General features: G+C 41.5%; 1 protein-coding gene and 1 long non-coding RNA gene across 4 annotated transcripts; one reads left to right on the forward strand and one right to left on the reverse strand.

Moving 5' to 3' along the window:
• Positions 1–411: 411 nt before the first annotated feature.
• On the reverse strand, positions 412–4,384 carry LOC104581782. Of its 2 annotated transcripts, XR_001407618.2 has the most exons (4): positions 3,836–4,384; positions 3,669–3,742; positions 3,331–3,390; positions 412–1,331 (listed from the first exon to the last, which is right to left on the reverse strand). It is a non-coding gene; the product is annotated as an uncharacterized LOC104581782 (long non-coding RNA). The 2 variants fall into 2 exon arrangements; XR_729943.3 differs by lacking the exon at positions 412–1,331 and having other exon boundaries at positions 3,090–3,390; positions 3,836–4,383.
• Positions 4,385–7,817: 3,433 nt separating this feature from the next.
• LOC100842374 (putative ubiquitin-like-specific protease 1B) lies at positions 7,818–13,173 on the forward strand. Of its 2 annotated transcripts, none has more exons than XM_010230332.3 (9): positions 7,818–8,503; positions 9,211–9,290; positions 9,380–9,470; positions 9,590–9,688; positions 10,692–10,784; positions 10,891–11,010; positions 11,978–12,081; positions 12,439–12,511; positions 12,714–13,173. In XM_010230332.3, the coding sequence occupies exons 1-9, from the start codon at positions 8,018–8,020 to the stop codon at positions 12,774–12,776; spliced, it is 1,209 nt and encodes a 402-aa protein (XP_010228634.1). In that variant the 5' UTR covers positions 7,818–8,017; the 3' UTR covers positions 12,777–13,173. The 2 variants fall into 2 exon arrangements, with proteins under 2 accessions (XP_010228634.1, XP_003557935.1); XM_003557887.4 differs by having other exon boundaries at positions 7,824–8,503; positions 9,377–9,470.
• The last annotated feature ends 539 nt before the right edge of the window (positions 13,174–13,712 follow it).

Consider the following 13,712-nt stretch of genomic DNA (forward strand, 5'->3'; position numbering starts at 1 on the left):
TGGTCACGTACCAACATTACATGATTTAGTTAATACGGATACACTTATATGGCAGAATCTAGTTAATTGTAGTTGTAGGCCTTAGATTAAGACCAGAATTCTGCATCTAGAACGTAATCTTATAAGGAGAAAAAAAATGCATAACATGATCTTTCACCGGATAAAACAAATTGTTGCTACGGATCGACAAACTCATCCATCAAAACATGAATAAAAATATTATAATTTTCACAGACGTATAGACAACAAATACGTGAATTGGAAATGCAAACTGTGAATAGGTATGTAAACACTAATAAAAAATCATTATAGTTCACAAACGACTACATGGCTCGTGGTTTATGACTGGTTGCAAAATTATCACGTTGCGCTTGCTTCCCATATACAGTAATTTACCGCACATTATGCATGTGAAATCAAGTACCGCACATAATCCATGTAAAAATTCAAGCGTATACAAAATATCACAATGATATTTCAAGACATTAAAACTCCACCTTGACTTGAAATGACTCGGCGACTACCTCCAAGCTTAAAATCTACTGATAGCCACAAACAGACCAAAGAGACCGCAACAGACCGACAAGAAAAAGACTTTTTGCAACAACACGTTGCAGTTCTCAGAAAACAAAAGCAGCTCAAATAAACTGAAACCTCTTAGCCCACCTTGAACCATCATATCCTTCTCCACATCCTCTAGAGTTGGAGGCTTGGGATCCATGGCGCCCATCACTTTTTTGCGGCCCTGATGTTGAAGAAGTCTTGCGACCCCACCGAAGCAGCTCTTGTGCATTTTAGAGAGAATAATCCCAACTGGTTCTGGTTCATGAGGCCATTCATTTTGAAAATGCCCCACAACATAGCTGCAATCCCTGTAAGCAACATGTTTTTCTTCGCAACTCTTGCCATCCTATATGTGGTCAATGTACTGGAGATTTAGCATGTAACGTCAGAAGTATTCCTACGAATGAATTGATTTCTCGGTAAGACTACAGATCAAAGAACTATTACAAATCATTGTAGAGCAAACAACCTATATATTTCCAAAAAATATATAGGGCAAACATCCTATAAATCAAAACTATGAATGGCCAATTTAAGAAGACTTTTTGAATGCTCTTCTGTCTTGCCTTCAATTTACTGTCACAAAAAAATATGCCGCATAAATACATAGGACATATGTAATGTGGAATTCTTCTGATGTAACAGTTCATTGCGAGTACGGAAAATAAAAAATTGGGATATAAATAGTTACTATCTCAACAAAAAAGGCTACGTTAATATGCCTCGGTTTTTTGGGAAGTTCAACCTGTGAATACCTTCTTCAGGACCTGCATTTGATATGAAGAAAATATCACTGCATCAGAAAAGTTACCAACGAAAGACAACCAAAGTTTACATCAATGAATAGACCAAACAAGAATGCATCATCAATAATTGGGTATTATAAACACCTAATCGATCAAACTTAATGCACTCATATAGTATGTATAATATTTTTTGATAAATGACATTGCTCTAATAAGAAAGCTAAATTCAGACAAATGTGTCCTGCTCAGTAAAAAATGCACTGATCAACACCTGAAAATGCACTATATATATTTATATATAAACACCCAAATGTGTCAATGATATATATTTGGACTGTGGGTTGTTGAAAGGGCATTTCGATCCCTAATGAGTTTTGGTGTTAATGACAACTTTATATGTGGACTAACCGTATGCTAAGTGTTTTCAGAATTTATATAGAATCAAGTAATGCGGTTCGTTGCCCTCAAAGGAAAGGAGCGTAGAAAGATTTACGGCTTTTTATTTATATTGAGTCGTAGGAAAATCCATACTATAAAGAGGGAGTCCATCTGAGAAGGCTTGGGTGAATCAATTTCACGTACACACAACCACCAAATTGCACCCACCAGATAGCCTCATTCCCACCAGTGAAGAATAGCTAAAACCTATACCTATCTTTTAACCAAAGGGATTCTGCCTGTGTTCATTCCAGGGCGGCAGTACCGGCCTACCCAGGACGGTAGTACCGCCCCGGTACCGCACCAGTGCTTTGTGGTAGCAAAACGCTACTAACATATAGCGGCACCGGTGCTGCACTACCGCTCGCGGTAGTACCGCCCTGTGCAGAAACAACACATAACGGGCAGAAATCGAGGACTCCTATAGAAGGGGGTCTTCGTCCCCAATGGTTTCTATCCCATTCCTGCAAGCGTTCTTCACCTCCAAAGCTTCAAATCTCGAGATCTCTCTCCCTAGTGCTTTCCTCTAGCTAATACTTTGAGGAAGGGTTGAGAAGAGCTCGATCTAGGGTTTCACCAAATCAAAAGTTCATTCCCCTCGTTTTCCTTGGTAGATTTTGTTACTCTTGGGATTTTGGGATCCCTAACCGGAAGGTGTCTCTTCAAGCACTCCAATCTTGTGAGGAGGTGTTTGAGGAATTGGGAAGGAGCCTCCAATTTAGTTGTGGATTCGTGCCCTTCTCCTTGTTTGTAAAGGTTCGACATTCGCCTTCAAGGAAGCCATTAGTGAAACTCACTTCGCCTTTGTGGTGTTGTGAAAGCTCATCCCACCTTTGTGGTGTGATGAGTTGGAGAATAGAATGAGCCTTCGTGGTGGCTCTCCCACAAAGTCTCTCCCTTTGTGGTAGAGCACTCTTCCAAACGGAGACGTACATCGATCACAATAAGTGGAACTCCGGTGAAATCTTCGTCTTCCCGTGTGGTATCTTACTTGCCCCTTTATTTACTTGCTTTAGTTCATTGCCTATACTTTGCTTCGGCTAGTGCTTCGGCTATTGCACTTCATACTAGGGTTGCATTCACTTTAGAGAATCTAAAAAGCCCTGAGATTAAGTGTTTGTATCTTTCAAGAACAAGAAAAGTTAAAGTTTGTTAGTCTCCTATTCACCCCCCCCCCCTCTAGTCGACCATACCGATCTTTCAGTTGTTACCTCTTTCCGAAGTTGTAATATGACATTTCCATCTTTTACAAGAAGTAAAAGACATGCGCTCTTTTGTAATATTTGTGGAGTGAGAATGCGTATATTCCCCTGGATTCAAAGTTTATACAGGCCTGAAGTGTTTGAAGTCTACAAACGAAGTAACTTGATCTGCATTGAGAAAATGACATATGTATGTCTCCTGATCTTCACAATACCGAATATACCAGACATATAGTCACTATTATGTAGTGGCAACTAACTCAATAGCAGAATGCATTGTAGGCATAAAAAGTTCACAGTTGAACCCTTTGTCGGAGTGCCCATAAGACAATAACAACAGGCAATAAATGAATAGCGACCACTAAATGGGCTGAACTTACACATGTTTTTTTCTTGCTTCTAATAATCTTACAGTCCGGTTCAACATACCCTGCAGATGGCTGCAATGCACAACCATAAAAGATATATAAGCAAATTAAACATCATGAGTTCATACCCACAGCCAGAAAATAAATTAAACAACATTGATCTTACTAAACGCACGACAATTTAAATCTTAGCAAAATTAAATCAAGCAAAACCACTTTATCTGAAATGTAACTAAACCGAAAAGATATTTTGCAGAGCTTGAAGAAGGTATGTATTATTTAGCCTAGCTAGTTTAAACAAGATTGATGTATAGGAACCAACACAAGCTAGCAAGGGTCACATAGCTTACTTGGATGGAAAAGCCTTTGAATTCTGATATGACCGGCAACGTCTAAAAATCTTCCGTTCCAATGGATGCAACTCCTTTACCAAGCAATAATAAAAACCAAACATAATTCTACATCTGGCACAATAATATAAAAGGATACAATTGTTTTTTGTTAGTTAAGCTCTTACCAAAGCAAACATACAAATTGCTGACCAGAAAATTCATCCACATGGGCGTCCCGCACCGGGTTTCTTGTGAACACAACACCCTTGAGGCATTTCCTCGAACACGTTTTGGACGGCTCGATTCCTGGAGGTTCTGGACGCATAGAGTGAGCCGGCAGCGTCGATTGGTAATTCCATGAGGCGGCAGTGATGATTCCCGTGGAGACGGCGGCGGCACTTCAAACTCTGGAGGCGCAGTTCCTCAGGCGGCGGCTGGGGAGGTGGCGGCGCGTCGATCGGTGTGTGTGCGCGAGAAAAAACCTTGAGGTCGTAATCCAGTCTGGAGATAATCGCAGGGGAGGGTGGGAATAGGCATGTTTGTACTGGTTTTTGGGGAATACGCAGTTAATCGCTTGATTGATTGATTGGAGGTAATCGCGTGGGGAATAGCGTGGGGAATGGAAAGAACGGTGGAGGGCCGTGCGGGAGAGAGGAGCTAATCACATGCTTTGCTTTTTTGAGAGTTCTGGGGTAGTTTTCGTGGGGTGCTGGGAGCGGGCGGGCGGGGCGAGGGCGACGGACGGACGGACGTACCCAACTACAAATTAAGCAGCGTAAAGATACGATGAAATCAAAATATAAGAAACTGCTCGCCGGTGCTATATATGTGCAGCTCATTCTTTTGTAAAACCTATTTGATGTTAGATTTCATATTAGTCTGACAAGACAAGCTAATTCCTATCATGAGGTGGCTAGGATAGAGTGATGATTTAAATGCATCAGTTCTAATGATTATGGCCGTATCTACGACTCCCTCCGTGCAACAAAAGATGTCTCAAGTTTGTCAGAATTTAAATGTATTTAGACATGACTTAATATATAGATGTATTCAAATTTTAGTCAAAATTGAGAAACGGAAGAAATACTTCGCGATGATATCGGCCGTGTGCATCGCTTGCCGTAGAGACCGGTGATGTCCCATTTTCAAAAGAAAAAGAAAAACTAATACTCCGTACATGAAATTGTCCGTGGTTAGATTCATTCGACATCATTTCTTTTTCCTAATTGCAATCGTTAAGGTGTAGCTCATGTAAGTACAGGTACTGTTCTAAGACATGCAAGGTACAATAAAATTAAAAGAGTTCGCAGGACATTGTGAAAAGTATCATTATTTCAGTCAGAGCAGATTTCACATGCTGAGGACAGTACACAAGCAGTCCTACTTTAGTACTACCACCAGTGGTAGAACCAACAAAAGCGCTTCATCCAGAAACGTCGAGAGGCATTCCCAGAGCCTCTTTTCTCTTTTGACGCCATGGTAACCATGGTGAAGATCACAACATTTTCTTTTTCGGCATCCGGTTAGTTTCTTCGGCATCCGTCGGCGGTGGCCTGATTTCTTTGTTGAGGAATGGCGGTGGCCTGATTTTGCAGTCCCAAAACGACTTCAATCACCTTGAACATGGGTAGAACCGTAGAATGGCATGTTACAAGATTCAGTTTTCGGTTTTGAGCCTACCACAAACGGTTCAAGAACCGAAAACCAAATTCGGATCACCGAATCTTTTCGTTCGTTTCTGTGCACTGTACCTAGCGTCCGGAGGGGGCTTTTTGGTTCCAACTCCGAACTCCCGTCCGCCGCAATCCACCCCCCTCCGCCGCCGCCGTTGCCACTCACTCCATTTCCGGCGAGCCTCTTCTTTAAAATGCGGCCCCCGATCTCCGCGCGCGTCTGGCCGTCGGTCTCCGTGGCCGCATAAACCCTAGCGGCGGCCGGCTTACCATTGCCGAGGAAGAAGCCCGGCACCGCCAGTCCGAGGCTGCCCGCAAGTGGGGGAAGTAGGCCGGCCTCAGCGGCCACGTGGCCGACCTCGACCGCCGCTACGATGCCGTCGGAGGGGTGGGGGGGAGCTCGGGCGGCATCCAGCCCATGCCGGCGAGGGATTGGCTCTAGCAGTTATCGAATCCGAGCGATCCGAACTAACCGAGTTCGGATCAACTGAATTCTAGAAATCGGTACTGGCTGTCTTCTGACAGAACAGATACCGAATACCAAAACCGAACAGAAGACAAATTTGAAATTTTGCGCGAACTTCATATAAATACGAGGGTTGGTTCTTCGCATTCCATCGCACATCATCGCTGTTCGATCGTTAATATACGTAGTTCATCTACATCTACTAGTTTGACATGTACCAAAAGTTAGCTAAATTATAGGAGCAAGCACCCAAAAACAAAATGCTCCTCACCGGAATGCTAGGACGATGACCGGGGGAGCTGCCGTCACCGGAGGCGCGGAAGCCGTGTTGGAAAGGTCGTAGGCCGCCGCAAGCATCCTCTTCTCCGTGGCGAGCCGGCGTGCGTCGTCTTCGGCGATGGAGAGCTTCGACGCCTCCTTCGTGTGTGCGATGTCCTCAGGGTCGAACCTCGTCTCCGCAGCGGCCTCCACCTCCGCCTCCCCGACTATCTCCACCGACAAATCGGAGGAGGAAGAAGACGAGGACGGAGCCAACCTTAAAGTATCAAAAGAAAGTTGTTAAAGGCATATAGAGAAGATGTACAGATAGGAAAAACAGGCGTAGACCACACTCCTAACCGTCGGATTGAAGGAGATTAGAAGGTGTGTCACTTCGCCTCGTTTCTCATCATATCCCTTCTAGTACACAGACATCTTTCTCCTCTTCCCTTCCACGACACCATCTCCCCCATGGCTTCCTTACAATGTCTTCTCCTGAGCAAGCTCGTCCTCACGAGCTCCTACCTTAATTGACTGTAGCATCTCCTTCGAGCTCCTCTTTGCATATAGGCTGTAGCACCTCCTCCGAGCTTCTTTGCTTCCCACATCCTTTTGCAGCACCTAATCACAAACACCATGGATGACCCATCATGGAGCTCGAGTTCATCATATCAAGCCCAAGAAGACAAGGGGACCATGGGCAATGGGTCTAGTGCAGCCAAATCCTCTCGGCTCGGCAGATCCGTCGCCGGCTTCCTCAAGGTGGTGTGGTCAGTGTGTCAAAAAATTGTTAGATTTAGAAAGTCAATTAATTTGAAATTTCCAATACTGTAAAAACTACTCTGACATGTTGCAAGCCCGTGCATGCTTTGTCACGTGCACAAAGACGACATGTTGTAATAACTATGGATGTCCCTCTCAAAGACTGTTTTCATGTTGCATGTTTTAGTGTTGTTGCATCCATCGATTTCTATGGTGTGATCATTTTTACTCAAATATATATTGCTATCAATGGGTATTGCATGCAAAGAAAAAATTGTTGCACTCATGTGTTCAACATGGTGTACCGTTTTAGCAAAAACATTGTGGGATCATAAGACAGACGTTTCTGCACAATACTCCCTCTGTTCCTAAATATAAGAAGTCGTAGCTTTGTCCTAAGTCAAATTTGTTCAAATATGACCAAGTTAATAAAAAATCTACTAAGATCTACAACATTAAAATGAGTATACTATGAAATATTTTTTTATATATATTTAATAAACTAATTTGGACATTTTTCAATAAATGTGATCAAACTTGAGAGAGTTTGACTTATGATAAGGTTAGAATTCCTTATATTTAAGGACGAAGGAAGTACTATGTAATCATGTGTCGAACGACCTGAGCCGAAACTCAAATGAGATTAAACCATCTGCAAGGGTCCGGCCAACTTGTCATGTATCACTTTTCTGAGGAAGACATGTCAAAAGCTTTTGCCCTTTTTGGCCAATTTGCTTATGTGGTGTGTCCGCGAGTAATTTCCAAAATTGCTAAATCAATACTCCCTCCGTCCCATAAAAGTTGGCACGAATTTGAACTAGTTCTAATTTAAAACCGTGTCAATTTTTATGAAACGGAAGGAGTATATCAATTTTAACTCCAATATCCGTCAACAATCCTTGAGGCTGGACGACGCGGAACGGCGGAAGGCGACCGGTTTCCCCCCGCCAGCCCGCCTACGGCTCGGCCGACGCCAGGAGTAGCGCCTCAGAAAATTTCGACACGAGTGATGCTTCCAATTTCTTAACTTTTTCAGGGTGAAAGGAGAATTTGGCCGTCTCCAGTAAAGTTCTTCAGTCTTTACTCTCTAGTCCCCGGGCTTCTTCTCCCCTGGCGGTGAGAACTTGAGCTCGATCCCAAACCCCTAACCCCGACGAAGCCAGCCTAGGGTTTCCAATTCCCATGGGGCTGACATCCTTGTCTCTGCCATGATCTCGGACGCCGGCCTCCTCTTCAACCGCCGCAAGCGCCGCCTCCCGGCTTCCGATCTCCTCTACCCACACTTTCGCAGCCCCAAGCGGAAGCACTTCTTCTTCGAGTCCCCGCCTATCCCACCGGAGGCGAGGTCTCTCGCGTTCGACATGGGCAACTTCTTGTCTTCTTCCCTCCCGGACTGCATGCGCAGGGACAGCGGCCTGGAGGTGTTCAGGGGCTGGGTCCGTGCGTCGCAGGATGCGCGGGGTCTCACGGTGGCCACCAGTGACGATGTGGAGTTAGGGCAGGTGGTGATCCGGAGATTCGACCCGACGAAGGTTGCAAGGCAGGCGGTGCCACCTCCGCGGGAGAAGATGAAACCGTTCTACAAGGAAGCTCTTGAGAAGACAGGATTGCACGACAAGAGGTTGGGCGAAATCGAGGTGGAGGTCACGCTTCAAAAAGAGGTGCTTGAAGAGCTGCGGAAGGCTCCCAAGGAGGTATGTTTTGTAAGCACTTACGTGGGTGTGCGTTCTTGTGCTTGATGAACAGGATTTTATGAAGATTATGGCTGATAAATTGTGCTCTTATGTTGGATTCATGAGAAATAGATGGATGTGAAAATGAAACAAAAAATTAATGTGTTGTTTGGGAATTGTCTCAAGTCGAAGAAGTGAACAATTTGATGAGAGCAACTACAGATTGGGAGTGGCAGCCACACTGGTAGAAATGGCGGAGCTAGCCCAACGCTATAGCCTGGGCACTGAGGCTTAAGCCTCACGATTTCAGTCACCTGACACCATTAGAATCGGTGTTTTTCCTTGGGTGCGCTGCCAGGAAGCCCGGGCACATGCCCGTGGTGTCCCCGCGGTTGATCCGCCTAGCTCCTAGTGACAGGGGGAAAGGTTGTCACTGTATAGAGAAGCTGCTGTCACCGCAACCTTAAGACGTGTCTTGTTTTTAGCAAACCTAACTATGTGTCTTGAACTGATGAAACAAATGTAGTGTATTCTAGATTCAAACTTGGTTTAGCTGCTTCAAAATTGAGGAGAGGCACCATTAATTCAATCTAAGAGTTTAACCAAAGAGTTATTTTTCTCCTTTTGCCTTCAGTTCATGGTTGATTAACCTGCTTGATTGCAGCTCTGTACTACTACCTTCTATGCTTCATTTCACAATTGGTTTACCAACCTTAATCTGTCTTCAGGATCTGTCTCAACTCTTTATACCTCTAACTGCTGAAGAAGAAAATGAAGTTCATGATTGTTTGTACGGTTATGGTTCAAGGTACTTTTGATGATCCTCTTTGCATATTGTTCGAGCTTCCTATATACCTTGTCAACACGGCTTAAAATCGCTCCTTTTCATTATAGTAGTGAAGTCCTGGTGCTGCATGAATCGTCTAACATTGAAGTTAGTAGAGAGAAATTTCGGTGCTTGAGACCACATGGCTGGTTAAATGACGAGGTAAATGTTCATCTCAAATGTATTGAAAAAAATTGATTTACAGCTAACCTCGAAGCTTCACAGTGGTAATTGTTGACTATATTTCTACGCATGAGAAAAATAATTTCCCATATTTTCAGGTCATTAATTTGTACCTTGAATTGTTAAAGGAGAGGGGAATAAGAGAACCCAAAAGGTTTTTGAAATGTCATTTCTTCAATACATTTTTCTATAAGAAGGTTAGACTATATGCTTCTTGTGCTTTCTCCTATTGAATCTGCAGAATTTCACACTACATATGTGCGTATCTTTTATTTGTTTCATAACTTTGCATGTTTTTGTACTTCTCCTAATCGCCTGTTGAGTTAGGATTTTTCACAATATGCCTGCTTGGTGGTTGGCATTCCAAAAGTATTAAATTCTATTCTGGTTCAACTGTTAATTTATGGAGATGTATTACTCCCTCCGATCCATAACAAGTGTCGCTGATTTTTTACAACAGTAGTGTCGCTTATTTAGTACAACAACTGTTGTACTAAATCAGCGAGAGTTGTTGTACTAAATCAGCGACACTTGTTATGGATTGTTGTACTAAATCAGCGACACTTATGATGGATCGGAGGGAGTACTAAAGTATGTTGCCGACTGCTTATGTATGTTTCTTTAGACAGCATGCAGTCTTGAAATGTACCTTCAGCCGCAAATTCTTGTAACTATATGCTATTAAAGATCTACAGCATTATAATATTATGGAAGTATTTAATTTAAACCAAACCATATTGCTATCACTTTCATGTGCCTGTTATAGATGCATCTTTACTAGCTGAAATTAGGACCTTCAGTGCCTCTGGGACATGCATTTTTTTAACAGAAGCAGTAGTTTCCTAATTGTCCTTGGTTTCTTAATTTGTATCATTACTTCCGAGATCTGTGCGAATAAATTAGTTTTTTCATGGCATATCTACTGCTATCATATTTAGTCAAGCCATTTGTAGTTTTTATACATGTTAGGAGTCAAAACTGGGAATGTTTTACTTCATGCATGCCATGGCTACATACATTTGTAAGCGGAGAGTAGCTCCCTGTTTGCCTTCTTTGTTTTCTCAGGTTCTGTTGTTACTTGATTTGAGACCTTTGTTTCGTTTAGTACTATAAATCACACATTTCAGCCTTTGATTTCCTTATGGATAAAATTGATCACCATCTAATTTAGCCTAATTGATTTTCTGAATTTTTTATCAGCTTGCAGGTGGAAAAAATGGATATGATTACAAATCGGTTAAAAGATGGACTACCTGCAGGAAATTGGGTTATGAGCTCATTGACTGTGATAAAGTACAGTGGATGTTGCATTCTTTAATTTTGTTGTTGTTGTTACCAACCTTCCTCTTTTGCATGCTTATTTCTCATGTTCAACTTATGTTCGGAATTTACTTTGTAGATCTTTGTCCCTGTACATCAAAGTGTACATTGGTGTTTAGCGATTATAAACATGAAGGAAAAAACATTCCAATATCTTGATTCTCTTTGCGGCAAGGATAGTCGTGTACGAAGAGTGCTGGTAAGCTTAACTAATTTGTCGAGAATAAATCTCTAGCTGGAACAGCCAGGATATAGATTGGCCATTTCTATATATTGCCTCTGTTCTTTCTTACATGATTTCCTAGAATCCTTTGCCATAAAATTGTGTTACTCTTGCAAAAAGAACTTTCTAAAATTTGATTGCGCAGATTAAAACTTTTCAGATCGGCTATAGAAATATATCATTACATCCGGTATTAAAAGGAATTATACTTATATATTTTAGTGGAAGCTGTAAAAAGTATGGTCAAACTAGCATGTCAAATGCGTTCAAACATAAAAGGCGTGAAGTAAAAAAAGAACATACTCACTCTGGTCCTGTAAAATTTGTCCTTTTGGACCAGGTATAGTCAAACTTTTGAAATTTTGACTACTACTGTCTTTACAAATATTTGAATTGGATAACTGAAAATCAGATGTGTGAATTTGTCTCGAGAAGTGCTTTCATGATATACATCTTTTGGATTTTATAGATATATCCTATAGAAATTAATAGTCAAAGTTGTATTGTGAAGATCTTGTCGATGTCCAAACGACCACTTTTAGATGAATGGATGTAATAGTATTTCTATATGAAAAGGGGTGAACACCCGGACCATCTTAATCAATTGAAGCCCCAGTCCCATTTTGGAATACTTATTTCCCTAGATGTTTTGTTAACTGCAAAAAAAGAAGAAGAGACTTCGTGTTGTTTGATTTAAGCAAAACTTTGGTACATCTCTCTGAACCCACAAATGCTATGGACCTCTGTGCATCTGGTATGCTCTGGGAGAGTTCAAATGATCTGGTTCTATACTTATATCTATCCGTCAGAAGTACCAGAATACTATATGGTGGAGAGGGAAATTCCGTTGTATGCAGTATACAGGCTAGATACATTATGTGGTGACCTTGTTTAATTTTTTACTTTGAGAAAAATGTATGATGCCTGTGTATGCCATATACAGGATAAATATATTGCGGATGAAGTGAAGGACAAGAGTAATAAAGAGATTGACATAAGCTCTTGGAAGGAAGCATCACTTGATTATGTTCCTTTACAACAGAATGGGTATGCCTTGTTTACACCACTGAGCATTTCATGCTTAAATTCAATATCATGGGAAACACTCGCTTGATAAAATACTTGATTATGTTCCTTTACAACAGAATGTGTATGTGTTATTTACACTAGTGAGCATTTCATGCATAAATTCAATATTATGGGAGACATTCACTTTCACTACCACAGCCATAATTTGCTGAATATTGTCATTTAGTACACATTCATCACTTGTAGTGTGCTTTCTTTGAATTCCATGTTTAGTTGGTTGGTCGTGTACAGACTACTGACCTTTATTCGTAACCTGAGTACTGATACTTGCAAAGATATAATTCTGACAGACACGGGCATCTTTCATTGTTTCAGGTGGGATTGTGGTATGTTTATGCTCAAGTACATTGATTTCTACAGCAGAGGGCTTAGCTTATCTTTTGGTCAGGTGAGTAAATTAGATTTGTCAAATTTGAGAAGACTGAATACTCTGTTGGCTAGCACCTTTTGCCATTTGGATTTGGACCTATATTGGTCCAGGTGTATGGAGATGCTTGTTCTAGCTCAGTGCATAATCTTATTTTACACTTGCCGCAAGTGTAGAACAGCGTAAGCCCCAGTCTCTCAACTTAGTTGTTTTTCAACCACAGGAACACATGGAATACTTTCGGATGAGAACAGTAAAGGAAATCTTAAGACTAAGAGCTGACTAATGGATGCATTTCATTTTCTTTTGGAAAGGAGGTTGATTAACTTGTGTTAATATTAGATTTAAAAGATGCTCGTTTCTCCTTGGGAAACTGAAGAGTTGTTGGTCTGTGACCTGAAGCTACTGGCGTTGAAGATTGTTGTCATATTCCTGTAAAGCTCTCTTACTTATGGAGTTAAAAGGCGGGCAAGAAAATCTTTAGTAGGTTGAGCAAATTGCTCTCTAGAAGGTTAAGTACTGAAGTATTGGCATTTTTACTCTTGTTAACTCGTTTTAGTTCTACACTGGAAGGTATTTTGTCTTAGCTTGCTGATGTCGATAACATTATCTTAGTATTCTTCTGCTCTGTTCTTCAACTTCGGTGATGATTACCCCAGCACATGGAAAGATCGTTTGTGGCATTTGCTGCTCATTTAAGATTCGACACTTCCACTCCTAGCTATTTTCTCTGCAGAGCCGCTACCGACGACAGCAAGAGAAAACTGGCGCAACACGTTGCAATCCTGAATCAGGACGAAGAATATGTAGAGCTTGAGGTCCATGCCTCCATGAAACCCAAAACATTGAATAAATAAATAATCTAAACCCATATTTTGAAGTGTGAAAATATCTACATATTCTTTCCTGGGGTCACTGATCTCAAGGGCTTGAACCTTTTGGCTTTTAGGATTATATGGATCAAAAGGTCCATCCAAGGAGAGGGGATTTGGAAAACCTTCACCCCGTTTGGCAATTCTCATTTCATTTGGTAGAAATGTAATCAATGTTTTACAAGAATTTTGATTTCGTTGAATTCTGAATTCATAAATCATTTTTGTCTTCCTTAAAAAGAAATCATTTTTTGTCTTCCACAAGGATTTGTGATAACTTTTAGGTATAGGAGTGGTTCTATGGAATTTCAAATTGAATTGCTATACTTATAATTCTATGACAGCCAAAC

This window comes from Brachypodium distachyon, chromosome 1 (genome assembly GCF_000005505.3).
Source record: "Brachypodium distachyon strain Bd21 chromosome 1, Brachypodium_distachyon_v3.0, whole genome shotgun sequence".
Classification (NCBI taxonomy): domain Eukaryota; kingdom Viridiplantae; phylum Streptophyta; class Magnoliopsida; order Poales; family Poaceae; genus Brachypodium; species Brachypodium distachyon.